The sequence below is a fragment of the Notechis scutatus genome, chromosome 7 (assembly GCF_049901735.1).
Source record: "Notechis scutatus isolate UNSWTSFEM ecotype Mainland chromosome 7, rNotScu1.2, whole genome shotgun sequence".
NCBI lineage: Eukaryota > Metazoa > Chordata > Lepidosauria > Squamata > Elapidae > Notechis > Notechis scutatus.
Genome location: NC_142015.1, coordinates 23,390,870 through 23,413,355, shown reverse-complemented (window position 1 = coordinate 23,413,355; position 22,486 = coordinate 23,390,870). Strand labels below are relative to the sequence as shown.

The window sequence follows — 22,486 nt, the reverse complement described above, 5'->3', positions numbered from 1 at the left end:
CCCATGCAGACTTTAACTTCCAGAATTCTTCTGACAGTATGGATTCACAGCTGGGGGATTCTGAGTGAAATCCATACAGCTGTCAAGCTTTGAGAAAGGCAGATCTAGGTTTATGGAAATTCTCAGTCACACCCAAGGTCATTTGGTTGTCCTAAAGGTGCTTTTTCAAGAGGCAACTGGATTTCTTTGAAGATGTTTCGCTTCTCATCCAAGAAACTTCTTCAGCTCTGACTGGATGAGATGGGAATGGAAGGATTTATCCTCCTTGCAGACAGCTGGTCATTTGCATTATTTTAGCTAGACAGATAAACCTTCAGTTGGCCTCAATGACCCTCTAAAAGGATGCAAATGACCAGTTGTCTGCAAGGAATATAAATCCTTCCATTCCCCACCATCCAGAGAGCTGAAGAAACTTCTTGGATGAGGAGCGAAACATCTTCAAAAGAAGAACCAGGAAGTCCAGTGGCCTGTTGAAAAAGCAACCTTTGAGAAGCATGCATCTAGATTGCTGCACAACTCAAGGGTTGGCTACCATTCGTTCAACTTTCCTTAAAAAGTGCCCAAAGGAAGGTTTTAAGAAAAAGCACAAGAAGTTCCACATTGCCAATTAAATAAGTTTTATTGGGATTGGAGTTACATGTTCACTTGTTCCTTATACAGTACTGATACTGGTAAAGTGCAGTGTTTGCTCCCCTTCCCTGTGCACATATTCAAAGTATCAAGAATGCCCTTGTCTTCAGTCCTTCAAGTTCTGAAGGTGGCCCACAGAGTGCAATGTCCTGGGACACTTCAGTCAACCTCCTCAATGGTTGGTCCAGAAGATGCTCCTCCGGAGGGGGGTGCGCCGCCCCCAGGGAAGCTGCCGGGCATCCCACCAGGCATCCCTCCAGCACTCTGGTATAGCTTGGTTATGATGGGATTGCAGACCTTCTCCAGTTCTTTCTGCTGGTGCTCGAATTCTTCCTTCTCAGCCGTCTAAAAAATACAGGGAAGGAGAAATGTGTTAAACCCTTCAAGGAAGTCTTGGCAGGCCTAGAATAACCTTGTGTGAATTTTGTTGAGGTATTAAGATTAAGTATTTATTTATTAAGATCTATTAAGTATTAAGGTGACCAGCAGCAGTGAGTCTGATGCAATATAGGCTGATGAAATATAAATCAGCATAGCATGGGTTTTCCCTTTAAGACTGGGGATGGGTTTTACCCCTTTAAGAGGTGTTTATCCCTTTAAGAGGTGTTTATATAAGGCAGCCATCAGAGGGAGTGTTCTCTCTCCTTGTATTCAGTATTCATTGCAGAGTTCTTATGGTTAAAAAGATTTGCTTGCTTGTAAGGTATTTTGCCTACCACATGTATTTTTTATATTTAACTCTGGTACATAAACCACTGGTGAACGTCTCAGTCCCTGTTTTGCTCCTGGGTTTGTCTCATAATAGTCACGCTGCAAACACTGACAAATTTGCAAATTCTGGAAAATATTTTAAAAACCCAAGAAGGTCTCTCTTAAGTAACAGCAACCAGCATGCTATTGATCTCTTATAGAGATGCCCGCTTGTTGTGGTGTCTCAGAAATGGCTCAGAAAAAGAAAAAAGTTAGAGTTTTCTTGAGAGAAGAGGGAGGGGCCGGGTCCAAAAGTCAAGCCATTTTCAACAGAATTGGAAATTATGTGATGCAACTGTGATAGGGTCGCTCAGACATCCAAGGAAGGTGTTCTGGCCAACATAGGTCTTTCAAACCTTCTGGTGGAAACTACGAATGGTTGTGGAACCTTCATCCTTGCGACCCCCTAAAATTATCCCTTGTAAGGGATTCCTCCAAAGCTGCGTCATTGGCAATGGCGCTAAACCTCTGCAAAGAATACCCCACACTTTGCCACAAACCTGATTTTTATCCAGCCAGTTGATGATTTCGTTGCATTTGTCCAAGATCTTCTGCTTGTCGTCATCGTTGATCTTCCCCTGCAGCTTCTCATCCTCCACAGTTGCCTTCATGTTGAAAGCGTAGGATTCTAGGGAGTTCTTGGACGACACCTTGTCTCTCTGCTTCTCATCTTCAGCCTTGTACCTCTCAGCCTCTTGGACCATACGCTCAATGTCTTCCTTGCTGAGACGACCTATGGAAAGATGGGGGATCCTCGGTAAATTTATTTCCTTCCACACCAAAACTCCTTATAAGTCCCAAAATGCGTTACTACTGTTTGAAGCAAAGCCGTTCCAGAGTATTTGAAGATATGGCAGAGAAGAGCCAACTTGTTAATCAAGTTATTCATACTCAATTTTGGCCGAGTGATGTTAAAGGATAAAATTTTTAAGGCCCACCGAATACGTCAAAGGCAAATAAAATACAAGTCATTCTTGACTCACAACAGTTCGCTGAGCGACCAAAGTTACAATGGCACAGAAAATTGACCTATGGCCATTTTTCAATGGTGATTGAAAAATGGCTGATGACCTCCAAGCAATGAGTGAATGAGCTGGAGACCTTGGAGGTCTCCTAGTACAGCCCTCTGCTCAAAAGCAGGAGAATCTGGAGGAAGGAAATACTATTTCAGACAAGTGACTTGTGTAAAAGGTAAAGGTTCCCCCTCACACATACATACTGCTCATCTGTTACAAAGCCGAAGAGCCAGCGCGGTCCGAAGACGTCTCCATGGTCATGTGGACGTCTCCGTAGTCATGTGGTCATGACTAAATGCCTTTGAAGACGCACGGAACACTTCCCACCAAAGGGGTCCCTATTTTTCTACTTGCATTTTTTAAAAAAACATGCTTTTGAACTGCTAAGTTGGCAGAAGCTGGGACAAGTAATGGGTGCTCACTCCATTACACGGAGCTAGGGATTTGAACGGCCGACCTTTCTGATCAACAAGCTCAGCGTCTTAGCCACTGAGCTTGTTGATCACCGCATCCCCTTTAGCAACTCTTCTTAAAAACCTCTAGTAGTGGCCCACGATTTCTGGAGGCCATGCCCAGTAGTCTCTTAATGGAATGCTCACCTTTGTCATTGGTGATGGTGATCTTGTTCTCCTTGCCTGTGCTCTTATCAACGGCGGAAACGTTGAGGATGCCATTGGCATCAATATCAAAGGTGACTTCAATCTGAGGGACGCCCCGGGGAGCCGGAGGAATGCCGGTGAGTTCAAACTTGCCCAGCAAGTTGTTGTCCTTGGTCATTGCTCTCTCCCCCTCATACACCTGAGAAGGCAAGCAGAAAAAAGATGAGGTTTAGGTAGGCCCGAGCTAAAGCTAAGCAGAATTCCAACTGTGGGAAAATTTCCCCACTTATGAGAAAAGTCTTTGTGTCCCCAGATGTCTAGATGACTGGTGGAAGAAGATGGAAGTTGTAAGTCCAGCTACTAGAATTATTAATAAGGTGACTCCAATTTCCCAGTTCTTAGGTGCTTAAAAGATGCAGCCCTGAAGACAAATCAGGGACCTTTTGATCCAGGGAGTTGGTCGCTCAGACATCCAAGGAAGGTAATTTAAGCCAACATTGGTTTTTTTTCAACCTCTGGTGGAAACTACGAATGGTTTTGGAACCTTCATCATTGCAACCAAACCATGGTCTGTGCATCCTTGCTTGGTGAAGCTCCAAGAGGGAATGAATGATCCAGCTTCTTAAAGCAGGGGTGTCTCCAACCGTGGCAACTTTTAAGACTTGTGGACTTCAAAGCTTTAGTCCATAAGTCTTACAGTTGCCATGGGGGGCTGAGGAATTCTGGGAGTTGAAGTCCACAAGTCTTAAAAAGTGGCCAAGGTTGGAGACCCCTGTCTTAAAGCACACTTCAGCAATTGTGACAACCAATCCTCCTCCTCCACAAAGACCCCCCCTCCTTCCTGTGGGTTTCGCCTACCTGAATCAGCACCCCTGGCTGGTTATCCGAATACGTGGTGAACGTCTGAGTTTGCTTGGTAGGGATTGTGGTGTTGCGCTTGATCAGGACGGTCATGACACCGCCAGCTGTCTCGATACCCAGGGAGAGGGGGGTCACATCCAGCAACAACAGGTCCTGCACGTTTTCAGATTTGTCCCCAGAGAGAATGGCAGCTTGAACAGCTAAGGAAATAAAAATTCAAGAGATTCAGCATCCTATCCAAAATGTCAGAGACAACTTTTCTTGCTCACATAGGCTTTGTTGGTTATTAAATCCTGGTTAAAGTCATGGAGGATTTTAAGGATTCATTTGGATAATAGAAATTACATTCATAATCGTTACAAGATTTACTGTATTTTTCTGTGTATCTTGTAGCCATCATTGTGCAGAAACCCTTCGTTAAGAGTAATACAAGAACAGGAAACGCATCACAGGAACAATAGAGACGAAACCTAGAGGGGCAATGTGATACAGGAAACCACCACAATAGAGGGGAATGACAGAGCTGCATATAAGATAAGAGCAGGGGTCTCCAAACTCGACAGCTTTAAGACCTGTGAACTTCAATTCCCAGAATTCCTCCTCCAGTCATGTTAGCTCAGGAATTCCGGGAGTTGAACTCCACAAAGTCTTAAAAGTTTGAAGACCCTTGAGATAGAGGCTCAACTGTCATATGTGTGGCCTTCTCCATTGCCTGTGTACAAGATGCACCTTAATTTTCAAGTATTTTAAAGAAAAGGTGTCTTTATACACAGAAAAATATGGCATCTAAGAGAATCCTATGTAAAGTGTTAATGCAGCAGCCACCAACTCTATAAAACAGGGGTACCCAACATTGGCAACTTTTAGGACTTGTGGACTTCAACTCCCAGAATTCCTCAGCCAGCTGGCTGGCTGAGGAATTCTGGGAGTTGAAGTCCACAAGTCTTAAAAGTTGCCAATGTTTGGAGACCTCTGCTATAAAACACTTGTTTCTGAATTGGCAAGATGGAGTTGCACCCCCATTACCTGCACCATAGGCTACGGCCTCATCGGGGTTGATGCTCTTGTTGAGTTCTTTGCCGTTGAAAAAATCCTGAAGGAGTTTCTGGATCTTGGGAATCCGGGTGGAGCCACCAACCAGCACGATGTCGTGCACCTGGGATTTATCCAGCTTGGCGTCCCGCAGTGCCTTCTCCACGGGGTCCAGCGTGCCACGGAACAGGTCGGCATTCAGCTCTTCGAAGCGCGCCCGGGTGATGGACGTGTAGAAGTCAATGCCCTCATAGAGGGAGTCGATCTCAATGCTGGCCTGAGTGCTGGAGGACAGGGTGCGCTTGGCCCGCTCGCAGGCGGTGCGCAGGCGCCGGACAGCCCGCTTGTTCTCGCTAATGTCCTTCTTGTGCTTGCGCTTGAACTCGGTGATGAAATGGTTGACCATGCGGTTGTCGAAGTCTTCGCCTCCCAGGTGGGTGTCTCCTGCCGTCGATTTGACTTCAAAGATGCCGTCTTCGATGGTCAGGATGGAGACATCAAACGTGCCGCCACCCAGATCGAAGATGAGCACATTCCTCTCGGCACCGACCTGGGGGAGGAGGGGAGGAAAAGGGGAATAGTCAAACCCTGAAGCAAACCAGGCTGAGGCCCTCTTGGCGGCTTCTTCATGGCTGCCAAATGGGAGTGGGGGAAGTCGATAGTTTGGCTTGGCGGTTGAAACAAAAAGTTTTCTTGTGGGAACCAAGGTCATCCCAGCAGGTGGCTGGGAAAGGAGGAGTGGAATAACCAAGCAACCGGCCAGCACAGCTATTGGACAATGTGACCAATGACCTCAGAGGGAAGGGGGGGGGGGGAACTTTCATTTAAATTAGGTGAATACCACAGGAACTTTCAGTTGGTTTTCACCAGTTGTCCCAATACGTATCCAATAAACCTGTTCTTTGAGGCAGAGGTCTCCAACCTTGGCAACGTTAAGACTTGTGGACTTCAACTCCCAGAATTCTCCAGCCAGCTCTGCTCTGCTGGCTGGAGAATTCTGGGAGTTGAAGTCCACAAGCCTTAAAGTTGCCAAGGTTGGAGACTTCTGCTTTGAGGAATCTACCTGCTTTCAATGGGCGCATTACTTGGAACACTGACAGGAACATTACCAATGGAAAAACCTAAGCCAGACTCCTGCCCTCTCCCCAAAGATTTAGGATTCCCCCCATATCCTATGCATGTAAGATTCCCCAACCTTCACATTCAACCACTCACTTTTTTGTCCAAGCCGTAAGCAATAGCAGCTGCGGTTGGTTCATTGATAATTCGGAGCACATTGAGGCCAGCAATGGTTCCGGCATCTTTCGTGGCCTGGCGCTGGGAATCGTTGAAGTAAGCAGGGACTGTGACCACGGCATTTGTAACAGTCTGGAGAGAGGGGGGAAAAAGAGATATATTTTTTTAAAGAAAAAGTTATAAGCATGGAAAGTGCCTAGAATAGTGGATCTCAACCTCAACATTTTTTAAGTTGTGTAGACTTGAAACTCCCCAAGGAATTCTGGGAGTTGAAGTCCACACACCTTAAAAGTTGGTAAGAGAAGCACTGCTATAGGAGCTTAGATTACACTGACTTTTTTCCCTGTTGGAGCAGCTCACCTTTCCTAGATAGGCCTCTGCAATCTCCTTCATTTTTGTTAGCACCATGGAAGAAATTTCTTCGGGATAAAAGCTTTTGGATTCTGCTTTGTATTCCACTTGGACTTTGGGCCTGCCGGCATCGTTCACGACTGTGAAGGGCCAATGCTTCATGTCCGACTGGACTACAGCATCATCAAACCTGCGGCCAATCAGACGCTTGGCATCTATTTTTTTTTTTTGGAGAGAGAGAAGTGTTAGATGTTACACGCTGCTTAATTTAAACCACTCCTTATTTAAAAGGTGCACATTAAAACACATGTTGTACAAGTTTAAAACGCCAACTCTTCAAATTAAGCCAAGGTTGCAATTTTGCGGTTTTATAATTAACAAAGGCTGCTGCAAACAAAACAAAATTTGAAAGGTTCCATTTTCAAAACCTATTATGTTCACAGAGGCCCTGGAGAATTATAAATTAAGTTCCCACTGCTTCAGTAAACAGAAATCCACTTTTGGCAATCGAGTGTTAGAATGGTGTCAGAGCTGTGAACGTTGGTCACTGGAATTATCTATATCAGAGATTCCCAACTGGGGAATCGAGATGAGGAGCAGAAGAATGATGCTGGCTGAGGAATTCTGGGAGTTGGAAGTCCACAAGTCTTAAAGTAGCCAAGGCTGGAGACCCCTGTTCCAGGGGGTGCGAAAACGTGGGTTTAGAAGTTTCTAAATTAGTGTATATGCATAATTATATACCTATAATTATTTTTATAAGAGGTGCAAGAATATATCAGAAGCTTCTAGGGGTATGGGGTATAGAAGAGTGGGAACCCCTGGTCTACATTAAAAGCTGAAGGCTTTTAAAGCAGCATATTTATAGGTATTAACCCCCACCTCAAAATGTTATGCTTTTCTACACTAAGCCTTTTGAGGCATGTCTCCGTACCAAAAACTGTGTTTGTGGGATTCATTGCCACTTGGTTCTTTGCAGCATCGCCAATCAGCCTCTCCGTATCTGTGAACGCCACATAGCTTGGCGTAGTCCTGTTCCCCTGGTCATTGGCGATGATTTCCACCTTTCCATGTTGGAAGACCCCAACGCAGGAATAGGTGGTGCCCAGATCAATCCCGACAGATGGTCCCTTAGACATGGTGAACTGCAAAGATAAAAAACAAAATATTTTGTCACCTAGAGAGAACCAGGCCCTCTTGCTTCTCACCTAAAGCAAGTGTTTGTTGTTCAACCTGGGCATGTAGAAGAGGTCTAACCCCTTAAACCAAATTTTGCACCTTTTATGGTGTCTAGACTTTAAGTGCACTAACATGCCTATTGTCCCTGTCATTGTATTTTTATTTTTATTCTTGTTTGACAAATTCTAATAAACATCATTGGGGCTGATTGGGAAATTCTGCAGTGTTGCAGTCCAAGACCCCTAAAAAAGGTGCAAAGTTTGGCTTGAAACCATCTCAACTAGTCACTCTTTGAATGAAGCTGAGAGATAAGAGGTAGAAATTAGATGATTATTGCTATGTATGAACTAAATATATAAAGATGATTTATTATAATTATAAAATGTGCCAATGTAACCCAATGCAACTGTAAATAAGCTAATATAAAGAGAAATCTAGTTACAAATATTGGGTTACACTATTACTGTTATTAATATACATGCTTTAATATTAGCATATATTTATATTAGTATGTTTTAATTTTTGTTTTCTTTGCTTTTCTGTAAACTATACGCCCTGACAATACACTGTATTCAAAATGTTTATGAAGAAAAATAGATGAGTTGAAAACACTTAAAAATTAATTTAAAAAACTTAAAACCACCTTTGCCATATCCAAACCGGGGAGCAATTGCATAACCTTGGAGAATTCCATCATTCACTGGAGCGACCACGTGGCGACGCCCCTGGGGGGAAGCCCCGTGTGGAACGTCGGAGGGGGAAAGGGCGGGGCTTCGGCCGCACCACGTGCTGCGCTGCTCGGGCCCGGAAGAGCGCGCAGGCGAGCACGTGCCAGCAAGAGCAAGTAACTGGCAGACCCGGTTTTTTTTTTTTGGAAGGGGGGGTTGTATTTTTTGCGCCCCCGCGCTCGGAGGAAAGGAGGCCCGGGAGCTGCTGCTTCTCCTCGTCCTCCCTTTTCCCGGTCTTGCAAGCCAAAAAGGACCCGGGTTTCGTTGAGAATAGCCGCCCCCGACTTCGTCCGCTTTTCTCCCTTACAGCTGCCTCGCTGAACGCCTTATTGAAAGCATTAAAGGGGGGGGGAGAGAGAAGCAGGGCTTTTTTTTTTCCTGCGTCCCTCGCTCGGCTTAAGCCGGGGAGAAGCGTCCCCCCCCCCAGAGAATTTGTAGCAGGGATCCAACTGCGGAAGAAAGGGAGGAAAGAGAAAGCAGTTTGGCGGGTTTGCTTGCCAGACGTCTCAAGACCCAGCTCGGTGATATCAAGGCACGTGGGAATTTGGGAAGGGGGAGATTATGGGGGTGGTCTCTTAATTTGGGTTGTTTTTTTTTTCCTCGCAGACGTTTCAGGACCCAACTCGGTGACCTCATCAGTTGAAGGAGGTGGGAGTTCGCGGAGAGAAAGAGGAGGCAGCGAAAGAAGGATGGGGGTCCTTTGTACTCGACTGAACTTGGGGAGTTTTCTCGCGAGCGGTTCGTTACCCAACTCGGTGACCTCATCAAGGCTAGAAAGAGGGGGGTGGAATTTCTAGGGAAAAAATTATTGGGGGTGGAAGAGAGAATAAGGACTGTGGAGTGAGGATTATGGGGTGCTTCCTGAGTGAGTGTGTGTGTGTCTTTCTCGCAGGCGTTTCCTGACCCAACTACGTAGCCTCATCAGTGCTAAAAGGAACCAGCCTTGCTCCGCATTACACAGGGAAAAGGGGAGGATTTCATAAGGCTATTTCCCTATGAAATATCCTTACGAAATGCCTCCCTTTTCCCTTCTCATGTTACCGTAATTGGGTCACGAAACCCCCAAGAAGCTTTCAGACAGGAAGGTTCCTTCTCTCCCCCATCCAGGCGAAAAGGAGAGGTTAATCGCCTTAACCGCCATCAGCCTCGATCCCAGGTTTGTGGGAGTAGAGATTTGCAACGCCAAATGCTTTTCAAAAGGGGGGGGGTTTGTAAGCCAGCCTTTTTTAAAAGGGGGGGGGGTTTGAAAAGCAGCCCTGCTGCAATATAACGCAATGCAACCCCCCCCCCCCCACCTTTTTTGCACGCCTCCTCCCTTTCGCAGCAACCTTCCTTCTTTTTACTGCGTGGAGGTTTCAGACAAAGGCTCGGCCAGGAAGGAAGGGAGGGAGAGGATCCAGGCCGGACCAAATGCAGGTCACCTTGAGAAACAGAGCAGGAGGAAGAGGAAAAAAAGTCGCCTCCCTCCCCCATGAATGCATCCCTATCTGCATTTGCACTCCGTAGAAGCCAGCAGCCCTATTCGTTTCTTATTAGCACACAAAAGGGGGGAAAAAATAAAGTAAAACCCAGCAAAAATATATATTTTTAATTATTTAAGAATGCAAAAGCAGCTTTCCAGCCATTGCTGCTTCCTTCTAGCCAAGAAATTTTTTTAAAAAAATCATAATTACCTGTTTCGCCCGCGCGGACCAATCTATACAAAAGACGCCACGAGACCGGCCAAGAGTAGAAAGCGGCTTTCCCGGGCCGGCCGCGGACCTTATATACCTCTGGAGAACCTTCCAGAAGAGTTACGCCTCTTTCCGGCCAGCGAGCCAATCCCATAGGCCCGCAGGCCGGCCTCCCGCCAATGGCTGCCGCAGCAGCCCGTGACGTAATAAAGCCGGGGGAAGAAGAGGGCGGGGTCAGGGAGGCGCATGAGTCAAGGGGTGCCGGCCGGCTTTTTTCCCCCTCCCTTCTTTCTTCCTCTTTCCTTTTTTTCTAGAACGTTCATCCCTCCCAAGAGCGCGAGGCGGGTCTCGAACTGGATGACGTCTCCGGGAGCCAATGGCTTTCCCTCACGGCGCGCTTTTATTTGCATGAACAGGCGAGACAAAGGGAACGAGAGAAGGCTTGCTCTTCCCTTGGTGTTCTGAGAGGGAGCCAATGGCTTCCCAGAGTGGCGTTCCACGATTTGCATACTTTGCCCGAAGGGCGGTTGGGCGGGGGGGGGGGAGCCCCCTTTAGAGAAAGGAAAGGCGCGGGTGGTAAGAGGGAACCGAACGTTCCGTGCTTGGGAAACGACGAAGAGACAAAAGGAGCCAATTCCAACGCAGCGTGGGTCGACCGAGAGGCCGCTTGGCCAATCAGGGCGCGGGTTGAATCGGTGCGCGGGAAGGCGGTGGGCGTGGCCAGCCGAGTCGTCTCCTTGAAGGAAAAAGCCGAGGAGAAACCGTTGGGACAAAATGGCGCCCGAGCGAGGTGGGGTTGCTGCAGGGCGTTGGCGAAGGGCCACGACCGGGGTTAGACGAGGACGCGCTCGACGAAAGAATCCCTTTTTGGAGCGAAGCCGCGGACGCCTCTTTCCCGGTTCACGCCGTTTGAACTCCCCTCCCCCAACCCCCGCTCGCCTGATATTGCACTACACCCCTCCCCATATTCCCCGGCAGCAAAGGAGAAGAGATGTGGGGGAGTTAACCCAGAAAGTCCAGTTGCCTCTTGAAAAAGCATCTTGCGTTCTCAAAGCCCCCTCAGCTGTGAAGCAAGGAGAGGGCGGCGCTCTGCTCATGCTCAGGGACACTCTTGCCCTAGAGGCGTTTTAATGCAGGCCGCGAGAGCTTGACTGCATGGAAAGAGCTGCTGCGCAATCGATTTCCTTCAGTCAAATCTGCCGAACTGACAGGCGCCACGTGGCCTCTCCTGACCCTGAAAGGATTTTCTTCCTCCTTAATCCGAATAGGAGGTGATTGGCCAACCTATTCCAAGAAGCAAAGGCAGATTTTTTTTTCTTTTTTTAGAGCCAAGGATTTGCAGAGACATGGACAAATTGGGAGGGGGCCCTGCTTCCCCCCTCCAAATGAGCAGTGAAAGACTGGCTTTCAACCCAAAAAGCAGAGATCCATAGTTGGTCATTCAGAAATATTGTTCAGACAGCTCCCTGTCTGGATTTATCCAAGATGCTGATCTTTAAATTTTAATATCAACATTAAATATCGTTGAACGTGTTCACCTTGCTGTGAAATTTAAAAAAAAAAAAAATGGTCGGAGGAGTTTAATCTTTGGGTTTAGCCAAACTGCAGTTTGGCAGCCTTTATTTAAAAACAAAATGGTGGAATCAGGATAGTTTAACATAAATATTTACTCCCTTTTGCTTTGCTTGTGCTGAGCACAAATTATAGATGACGGCAGACAAGAAGAAGGTGTTCTCAGTTTACCAGTTCAAAAAATAAAAACAAAAGGAGGAATTTGTACAACAGTAATACATAGTACTACATAGTAAATTGCATACAAGATAACAATGTTTAAAGAATATTTTACAAACAACAATTGGCTGTTCGATTTTGTGAGATACTATTTAAGGTCATGAATTTGAAGCCATTGTGCTTTAAATATTCCCTTTTACAGTGAAATCCTAGTGATGTGACTTAACTGTTTTTTTCTTGCACAGTAATTTCTTCCCTCAATATCTGATAAATTCATTCCCTTACATTAGATTTAATTTAGAATCTCGTTTATTCTCTTCAGTGATAGAATTCAGATTGTTTGCAGAGTTTGGTTGGTGGAAATAAACAGGTTCAAAATATCTGTATGTGTAACTTGATTATCAAGTTTTAGAGGGATTGCCACTGTGCCCCCTATAAGACAGGTCCCTCTTCACGCTTCCCATGGATTGCTTTTTTTGAAGTAGAAAATGGTTCAAAGACTTGTAAAACAACAAAATCAACACTTGGGCATTTGGTAGGCCTTGCTGCTACTGTTCCATTTTCTTTCAACGTACTTCTGTATCCCCATGGATAAAATACAGCTTCAGGAAAGAAAAGATTGGATAGGTAGATGGCCACAGGTTTATCAAGAAAACGGAAACAGAGGCTGCTGCAGGGTAAACTTTCAAAACTGAGTGACAAGAGGAAGGGAGTAGGTTAGAAAAGTAAATGAAATGTGGATAATTTAAGGGAGTTGGTTTTAGATAGCTGGAGTAGGTGGTTTTAGAAGAATGAACACAAACCAGGGAGTTAAAAAAATAAGCATAAAGAACACTGATGGGGTAGAGAGGTGCTTAATTGGCAGATGGGGTGCATGCATACTTTTTGCTGATTTAAAAGGCAGAACTTTCAGGATTTTTAAAAACATTTTTGTGTGTATGAATTTATAGAATGGGGTGTCTGAGTTTTGTTGCATTTTACTAACATTTAAGCATAGTTTTTGTGCTAATGATTGAGGTGGCATTGGGAATAATTCATGTTTGGATTTGGTATATATTTGCATGTAATTTAGGGAAACATTTTTCACTTCCTGTGCAGTGGATGTTTATTAAAGTTGAAAGCTAATAGTGTGTGTATTGCCAATGTATCTTTCAAGAAACATGTCTCCATATACTAAATTTTGTGATTCCCCATTCTTTCCAATGGGGATTTTGTCAAGGTGTCAGCCACTTTTTCAGAAATAACAGTCTATACCCCGCCCCCCAAGAATTAAGACAGGTCCGCTCTATTTTGTAGCAGATCATCCTATTTGATTTCTATACCTCATTCACTAAGCATCAACTTTAAAATAAGATTTAAATAGCTTTTTAATTCAAAAGGTGGTGGAAACAGCTTGGGATAATTCATCATTATTTGATAACCTGCATTATGCTGGGCTTTGGTATAAGTAAAGTGATGAAATAGTTTGTCTGCCTTGGATTTTACTGTCTTCCTGTTGAGTTCTGTGTTATGGGACTTGATGATAGGTTGTAAGCCAAATTGCTTTTTTAATATTCAGTTTAAGGTCTGTGAAGGGATAAACTAGCTTGGTTGAGAGGGATGAAATAATCCTAACATTCTAAACAAGCAGACAGGAAGCCTGCCATGTCTGGTTCTTAACTTCTGAGTGAGCATATATAAGACTCGGCTGAGGAATTCATGCAATGCTGACTTTAATCATAGTTGAATGTGCTTCAAGATACTCCAGAAATTTTGTTATGGAGACTTCTAAATTAAGTGTGTCTGTTGTATAGCTGGAAACCTGCTTCTTATTTCTTGTGAAAATAGCTTTCTGTCACAGCCTTATAAGATCTGTAATACTGACTGCCTTGTATTAGCACATGCACATCCTACTTTTGAATCCTAAGTCACCATTTATAAATTACTCTTATAATATATGAGTCTAGTGGTACTTTTATTTCCTTCTTGCTGACTGTGTTTAAGAATGTGATGGAAATAATCCCCCCGGAATAATATCAGTTTAAAACTCATCAGCTTTGCAATCTAGTTGGCACTTGAAGTCAAACAACTTGCATTTTCTTATCGTTAAAGCTGGGTGATACTAGTTCTGTCCATAGATGAGTCTTTCCACTTTGGAGAGATGAAAGCATTTTTAACACCAGTGCTGGAATCTACATTTCCAGCTCATTTCCATTCTTTATATCTCCTTTAAATTTTGCTGTTAGTTTTATAAGTTTGAGTATGCTATATCCATCCAAATGATCACATTTTCTAGATTATTACCTCAAAATGTTTACTAATCATGACATTGTATTCTGACCAAAAATTCTCCCCCCCAAAAAACCCTTTGGCACTACTCATCCTAAAAATGAATGTCACTATGTCCAGCATAGAGAACAGTATTTAAAAAAAAAACATTTTTAAAAACTTGTAAATGGAATTCAGGATTTGATGCTGATCTCACATTCTAATGATCCATTAGGATATAAATTCCCTTTAGTGGAATTGCTTATTATTTATGAATATATACATACATACAAATACATTAGCTTGGTCACAGTGGGCTAATGTCTATATTCTTTAGCCGTATTCAGTCATACGTACCTTTTTAAATTAATGCACTTCCATGTTCACAGAAAGTCCCTCCAGTAAAGAAGACCAATTAAAATCTAATATTGCTTTTCGCTTTTCCCCAAAGTTACTGTTTTTTGCTTTGTTGGTGATGTGTCCAAATATTGATAATTCAAGAAAAGGGCACATGCAAAGTCCTGTCAATTTTCTCTTGAAGCTGATCAGACTTAACATTAGCAGTGAAAAACAGGTCACAATTGAGAAGACAATTGTATACATATGCATTTCATTTTCCCTTAAGAATTCTACTGGAACATCTCTATTCCACAGTATTCTTTTTTTAAAAAAAATGGTCCAAAACTGCAAAATGCTATTCCTGATGTGTTAGCATTCCCTTTTCTCCTTCCAAGCTTTAATCTCAAAAATTAAAATATTAAAAAAATAGAAATAATTGTTTTTACAAGGTCAACATGAGTTCTCTTTCCCAAGTCTGCTTGTACCTCAAAAACAAGGATAAAAAAATACTGAGGGTTTTTGTTCTTTGTGTGTATGTGCATGACTATAGAAAACCAATGTTGCATTGGAAAATAAAATAATTGCATAATGTTGGCAGTGCATGTAATTTATGGATATAGATAGAGCTGGATGGAACAGTAATCAAACGGTTTGGAAAGCTCGACTTTGAGCAGGCACCATTGTAGAGGTCACTTCCGTTTTGATCAAACTGGTGTAGTTACTTCTCTTTGGCTCAATTTTCCTGCCATTCATTTCAAGGGGGCTGTGCTGCGTTGGTGTTAAGTGTGGAGTAGCTTCTGTTGACAGGGTTTGCTGGCTGCGGGAGGCACTGTTTTCTGTGGATCTTGTTGAAGAAGAACCAGAATGTGAACTTCTGGAGCCCAAAGAGGAAGAGCCAGGCTTGACTAATCGGGCCTTGGGTGCCTCTGCATCTTCCCTGGGATTAAACAAAAGCAAAAATGATTGAAAATCCAAGTAATAAAAGACCAGTAACAGTCATACAACACAGATTCCCTGGTGTGTTCGAGATTTAGCAAATCTTCTGGGTTACCTGCCCAAGAGTCTAGACATATTTATAGGCAGCTTTTTAAAGCCAAGACCGGTGAAAATTACATTTTCTCAGCTGTTCCTGTTGACAAAATACTTTTCACCCATCATTGTTAAAAGAAGTAGCATTTTTAAAAATAATTTTCTCTGCAGTGCTGTTACATTATTTTTGTTGGTTGCACAAGCCAGATGTTTGGAGTCAGATTGGCATTGTTTTTTTAATTGTTATTGTTAAACTGTTGAACAGAACTATTTGATGTATGGTAAAAGCAACTTGTAATAGTGGTAGCATTATTTAAGCTTCAGGGAGGCAAAGCATTTGAACCTCTTTTTTAATTCATGACCAAGGAACAAAAAAGAATACTCTAGAGGCATTGACTGAAAATAAAGCATTCTCTGGCAAGTGTTAATTAAAATTGTTAATTTTGTGATCTTAACGTGTGCATACCTCCCTTAAAAACGAAACACCAAAATGAACGGAAATGAACAATGAAAACAGTACAATGAAACTTTGGAAAGGTGGGTTAATTATAACAATGTACCTGAAAAGTTATTCATTCCTCTCCTGGACTTTGTATCTGCCCAAGGGAGTCTACCTCACAGTTTGAGAAACCCTGTTCTAAGTAGTTGGGAGAGATCTCTTCCTAACCACTCCTTCCCGATATAAAAAGCTCTCCCTCAACTGAATCATAATATTCTTTTATATATAAAATCATGATTAATTACCTGGTAAAGGCACATTAGACTGAGATGTAGAAATCTTGTGAATAAATTATACTAAAAATTAAGCTGCTTGCATTTGAATAGGAATGCTTTAGTCAGAGCTCCACCTTTAGTCAGAGCTCCACCTTTAGTCAGAGCTCCAAGAGTCTGAAAAGACATTTATTTCAATTTCCTGATTGTTTCCAGGAATGTCTTGCCTTCCTTTTTCTGTAGTCCTAGTTCTCTCCTTATGATTGATCACTGGCTTAGCTTGATTTTCCCAAACATGCTAGGCTAAAATCATTTGACTAATTCATAGTTCATTGAGTTTTAGGAACCTAGACACAGAAGTTACTTTATGACTTTTTGGTTTGTGTGAATCTGGCAGTTGGGTTAATTTACCAAATCATAATTTAGTCAGTCCTGAGCCAATGTACAAATAGAACCTTTGACTCTCAGATTTTAAGCCCTGCCTTTAGAAATTGATTCTATTTCCAAGTCCTTGTGTCTGAATTCTGGGATTGAATTTCAGATGGATGGCTGCTGTATGTGACCTACATAATTGCCCTGTTTCTGGCTCAACTGAAGTTCACACCTACAGAGAACATCATCTACCTTTTACAAGATAATGGGTTGTTGTATCAGACTAAAGGTTCAAATATTGTTTAGAATTCTATTTCCATAAAGAGCTGCAAGTTCACCTAAAATTGGTGTCGGCAGAAGTGATCAGGATGGATGCTACCGAAAAGTGCGTAGATACTTTAATCTTCCATGGATTTGTCTAATTTTTAAAAGCTTGTCCAAGATTCATCTACTTCAGAGTGCAGTTTGAATCAGTTTTTAATCCAAATTCAGAATTCATTGCTTTTCCCCTGATTCTTGGACTTCCCTCAAGTATGATAGGGTTTTTTTCCTTGTGTTTTCCTGTGTTAAATATGAAAAAACCAATTGTGCTGTTTTGTGGCATTCTCTACTTCCTATGCCAATTAATTTATAACCCTTTTATGTGGCTTTCAGGAATTGGCAGTGAAATGAACAAAAATCCAGATATTGAAGCTGTGCAAAGGATGAGCAAAAAAAAAAAAAAAGTAGGCGAGCAGGCGGGACAGGGAAGTTCCATGCAATTAAAAAAAACAACCTTTGGAGATGTTTTTAGGAAAATCAGTTTAGGCGAATCAAGGATTTATTGAGGATCTTTAATGATGGCTCTAAAAATTGCAGAGGTCAGCATGATTAGATTGCAACACCTAAAGGAATATAAAGGAGGAATGTAATTCAAATAGAACTAAACTGCAGGATTCCTTTGAGTCATAAGGGTGTTGCCAGTTGAGTCACTTTCGAAAATTTTCCATAAATGCCCCACAAAGAAAGTTCGAGAAACATCTAGTAAGAGGTGATGTGCTATGATAGAGTAGATTCAACACAGAATATTGTCATCTTAACAGAAAACAAGTTATGAAATATGTGCACCCTCCCATGTATGCTGATGACTAAATAGTTCAAAACACGAAAGGAAGTCCTCGTTCCATCTTTGAAAATGTAAATTTGTTTTACATAGAAGATCAAGACCTGTATCAGAGGGAGGAAATTAGCCTTATTTTCTCCAGAGGACATTGCAGTTGTAATCCAGGAAAAGAAATGGTATAGTAAACGAGTTAAATCTTTGAAAATAGAACATATTTTTGACAGACTCTTAAGTTCATAGAGCACTCTAGGATTTCTCACAACTTGGATACACTTCACGTGGTTTCAGAGATGTTTTGGAACCCTACTACGTGGTCTTTAAAACTGAATTTGCTGATTGATTTTGGAATTGCACATAAAACATTCCCTTTATTACTGATTTACATTCTCCCTCCAGTTCTGAGGCTGTTCTGTAATAAAATTAAGAGGCTTTGAAACTTGGATGGTCAGGTGTCTCCAACCTTGGCCCCTTTAAGGCGTGTGGACTTCAACTCCCAGAATTCCTCAGCCAGCTTTGCTGGAGCCATTGATCAGCTTCGCTGGCTGAGGAATTCTGGGAGTTGAAGTCCACACGTCTTAAAGGGGCCAAGGTTGAAGACCCCTGGGTTAGAGTGTTATTACAGAAGCAATTACCTGATTTCATTTGGAGTCTCTTCTTCATATTTATTTTTTTCTTTCCTTTTGATAGTTCGCCACACAGCCAAGACAATGAGCAAGGATACTCCCATCACTCCACAGATTGCTCCGGCAATGATGCCGACATTTGGGGGACCTGTTGGTTTAGAAACAAATGCTAAGTTTTATTTATTTTACAGCCAAATACTGCTTTTGTAATTCTGGCGTCTGTTGCATAGACATTTTCAATTCCTTTCTCAGAATGGATAGAATATTCTCATTGTTTTATGCCACAGGGGGTATAGCCCTGGGCAACTTTGGATGACCTTGAAAAAGATAAAACAAATTGCACCTGATTTGTAATTGAGACAGAGATCAACAGGAAGTCCCAGGGTTTCTACACTATTTTTGGAAAGTTGCAGAATTACTCTGGAAGAAGTTGAAGACAAATCACTTCTTGTACAAGTAGCAAGAAAACAACATGGACATGTTTGCGTTGTCCCCAGGAAACGAGCTCGATTCAAGGGAGACTTCATTTTCCATGTCTAAACTGTGAATAAAATTATAGCACAGGTTAAACTGAATTAACTCTGCCCTAGAGTAAGTGGGCTGGTTGTTTTCTTCTCAATTTTTCCTCAGCCAATGCATCTCAGATTATGCAAATGCTAGTAGTTTATCACTTCAGATATTCAATAGTGTTGTAATCCACCTTGTTGCATAAACACCATTAGTTGCCCTAAATGTACTCAGTGTTGCCTCAGCTTTTGCGTTGCATATTTCACATAGCTGACTCCTGAGCTTAGATTTAAAATGTTAAAATGTTCCGGATGAAGGAAGCACACCCTTCCCAGTCCTTTTAGATGCCTGACAAACATGGCATCCTTCTGGACTGCATATTGGGATTCAGAGTAGGAGGCTGTTTTTAAGATTGTGTCACTCTTTTTTTAAATGAGCAGATACTCGTGGGAAAAAAGCTCTGACGTCCCACAGGACCAGCTACCGCCTCTGTGTTATTTAACATCTACATGAAATTTTCCGGAGAAGTTTTGAATAAGGTGGGGTGGTGAACTTTGATGAATATTCTGAGGACGCTCAGGTATACATCCCTACTTCGAGCACAGCCAGAGATGCACCACAGGTCTCAATCCAGCATTTTGAGTCCTGGATGGGGTGAAAGAAGCTCAAATGGAATCCTTGCAAAGGTGGTTTTTTATCGATTTCACAGGAATGTTTTGCTGCAATTTGTTTGTAGTAACTGCTTTCCACGAGGTCACTTTCTCTTCACAACCACATCTCCTTCATTTTAAGAGCTCTATTCAGCCCACAGCTCTGATGAATGCTGGGGTTGGGCGTGCCTTTTCCCAGCTCAAACTGGTGCACCAGTTGCTGCCCTTTCTAGAAGAAGGAGCCCTGGTGACAATGACTCATGTTACATCACTACCCGTTTTGATTATTCAATCATGTTCTACTGAGAACTGGGTCAGTCCCACAAGGTAGAAAAGGAAACCAATTCCCTTGGAAGACTAGAACTACGAGAGATCCTCGGTGTTCTCTGAGCTTGCTTTTGTTTTCTTGCAGACGTTTCATTACCCTAACTAGGTAACATCATCCATGCTAGTGACTAGCATGGATGGTGTTCCCTAATTGGGTATTGAAACACCTGCAAGAAAACCACCAAGGAGCCCTCATTTCAACCCTGAGCTACAGATATTCTCCTTTATTGGGACTGGAACTATACAGGTAGTCCTTGACTTAAAACATTTAGTGACCGTTCAAAATTACAACGGCAGTGAAAAATGCGACTTGCGGCCATTTTTCATACTTACGACCTTTGTAGGATCCCTGTGATCACCTGATCAAAATTCAGATGCTTGGCAACTGGTTCATATTTACGACCATTGCTGTGTCCCAAGATACGCAATCCCCTTTTGTGACCTGACAGGCAAAGTCAATGGGGAAGCCAGATTCGCTTAACAACCATGTTCCTAATCTTATCAACTGCAGTGATTCACTTAGCATGAGGGGTGAGGTGGCCTAGAGGTGGAGCTCTCACCTCACAATCAGGAGGCTGTGAGTTCGATCCTAGGTAGCGGCAGATCTCTCTGCACCATGAGTACCGTAAATATCTGCTACAAACTCTGCATTGGCGACAGGAAGGGCATCCGGCCAGCACACTGTCAGCTCCATTCAGTTGCCCAGACTCCACCCCACCGTAAGGGATTACGGGGGTCATTAAAAAGACAAAGAAGTGATTCACTTAGCAACTGTGGAAAGAAAGTCGTAAAATGGGGCAAAACTCAATAACTGTCTCACTTAACAGAAAATTTGGGCTCAATTACGGTTGTAAATGGAGGACTATATTAACAGAATCTTACAAGTCTGTAGCAGAATACATATACTCTGATTCCCGCCCTGGTTATCCGTAGTTTTCCCAAACTCAGTTCAAATGTTTCCAGGGGTCTTCCGTACTTACGCTGCACTGTCACCTGTATGACACAGCTCTCCTCTCCCGCTTCATTGGAGGCAATACACTGGTAAGATCCTGTGAACGTCCATGTGAGATTCTTCACAATAATTTGGGCAGGATTAGACAGATCTAAAATAAATGAAGGGATTCAATGACGTGTGGAGCATAATGGTATCATTCCATTGTACAATTTGCCTGGTGTAAACAGTGATGCTTTTAAATAAGAAATAGGATAATTCCCCGGGGGAAGTGGCGGGATGGTTTGAACCGGCCAAACTCACTGTGACGTGTGGAGGGCGGCAGAAACGCGACTTTCCCCTTTGCGTCTACACGCTGCCACGTGTACATGATAGGGGCTGTGCCAGAGACGGAGTTACATTGTAAAGTGATTTCTTTTCCTTCAGATGCCACCCCTTCCTTCCAGCATTTGGGTTTCGAAGGTTTTTCTGGAAAGGAAGAAGAAACACTCAGTGAGATTCTGTAGAGATTCTCCGTCATCCAGGTCATGGTTGTCCCAAAGGTGCTTTTTTCAGGAGGCAACTGGACCTTTTTTTTTAAGACATTTCGCTTCTCATCCAAGAAGCTTCTTCGGCTCTGACTGGATGGAGAGGAACGGAAGGATTTATATTTCTTGCAGACAGCTGGTCATTTGCATCCTTTTAGCAGGTCTTTGAGGCCACTTGGAGGTTTATCTGTGTCCTCAGGGTCACCTGAGTGTTGCTCCCGGTTCCTGTAGTCTGCAGTTTTTTTCCTCGGGCAATGCATTCCTACTCCCACACCATTCCAAGGGTGTTCATCCCAAATTGCATATTGTATTTATAAATAAACATAAATGAAATGCAAGTCGCATAGCTAAAAAGTCTGTAGAGATTCTCCGTCATCCAGGTCATGGTTGTCCCAAAGGTGCTTTTTCAGGAGGCAACTGGACATTCCTGTTTTTTTCCTTTTGAAGATATTTTGCTTCTCGTCCAAGGAGCTTCTTCAGCTCTGACCATCCAAGAAGATTCTTGGGTAAGAAGCAAAACGTCTTCAAATGAAAAAAACAAGAACATCCTGAAAAAGCATCGTTGGGACAATCAGTGAGATTTTTCCTGTGGGTCAGAAAAAAAAAAAAACCCAGGATAATCAACTGAAAAGCTAAATACTTGTTTTGGAAATGTGGTGACCATCTTACCTAGAACCTTCAGAGTGATGTGTGTCCATTCATACTGTCCAGCATTTTTAACTTTGCATGTATATTGCCCGGAGTCGCTTGGCTGCAGGAGAGAAATCTCCAAAGACGCATCTCCACTCAGGAAATTGGAGGCAAATGAAACACGGCCCTTCTGTTCTTCGATCATATCATGATAGATGTTGCCTCCTGCATAAGTGATCACCTGGGAGACAAAGTTGCTCATCAGCTAAGGGTCTTTTGCAAACTTAGTTAAACTTATGGCAGCATTTATTTGTTCACCAGATAACCTCCCCAGCTATGATTACTCACTTCACACAACCAGTAACAAGGCAAGCTTTCAAAATTATTAATAACAGCATGCACCAGTTCAGTTTCATAATTACTGTATTTCTTAATGGATCTGTTGGCCACACACTCTAACTGGGATTCACTATAAAGCCAAATTTTAAGGTACTTCCAATTTAGAGAAGGAAAACATGCATATTGCAAATGAGTTTAACGTGATGAAATATGGAGTTCTCTTCAATCTCTACAAGCCAGACTAATCCTCTCCAAATGACTGTTGATAACTGGAATTGGTAGAAGGGTTTATTTTGAAAATCTAACACTTTCTTTCACTATTTAAGGAAGAGGGAAAGGATTTTTTTT

General features: G+C 42.8%; 2 protein-coding genes and 2 non-coding genes across 5 annotated transcripts in view; all 4 read right to left on the bottom strand.

Moving 5' to 3' along the window:
• Positions 1-600: 600 nt before the first annotated feature.
• Positions 601-14,727, bottom strand: HSPA8 (heat shock protein family A (Hsp70) member 8). The gene is made up of 9 exons (XM_026688714.2): positions 10,053-14,727; positions 7,407-7,617; positions 6,485-6,690; positions 6,104-6,256; positions 4,883-5,438; positions 3,854-4,056; positions 2,996-3,194; positions 1,881-2,113; positions 601-975 (listed from the first exon to the last, which is right to left on the bottom strand). The coding sequence occupies exons 2-9, from the start codon at positions 7,609-7,611 to the stop codon at positions 790-792; spliced, it is 1,941 nt and encodes a 646-aa protein (XP_026544499.1). The 5' UTR covers positions 7,612-7,617; positions 10,053-14,727; the 3' UTR covers positions 601-789.
• LOC113426362 (small nucleolar RNA SNORD14) lies at positions 1,687-1,782 on the bottom strand. Its single transcript, XR_003372698.1, has one exon. It is a non-coding gene; the product is annotated as a small nucleolar RNA SNORD14 (small nucleolar RNA).
• LOC113426360 (small nucleolar RNA SNORD14) lies at positions 3,456-3,553 on the bottom strand. The gene has a single exon (XR_003372697.1). It is a non-coding gene; the product is annotated as a small nucleolar RNA SNORD14 (small nucleolar RNA).
• Positions 11,775-22,486, bottom strand: part of CLMP (CXADR like cell adhesion molecule) — a 48,222-nt gene continuing 37,510 nt past the window's right edge. For both annotated transcript variants that reach the window (XM_087970139.1, XM_087970138.1), the window contains 5 exons: positions 21,839-22,040; positions 20,946-21,110; positions 20,671-20,793; positions 18,216-18,354; positions 11,775-15,306 (listed from right to left, as the gene is read on the bottom strand). In XM_087970139.1, coding sequence (XP_087826265.1) covers positions 15,012-15,306; positions 18,216-18,354; positions 20,671-20,793; positions 20,946-21,110; positions 21,839-22,040 — 924 coding nt within the window. In that variant the 3' untranslated portion in view covers positions 11,775-15,011. The remainder of the gene's footprint in view (positions 15,307-18,215; positions 18,355-20,670; positions 20,794-20,945; positions 21,111-21,838; positions 22,041-22,486) is intronic.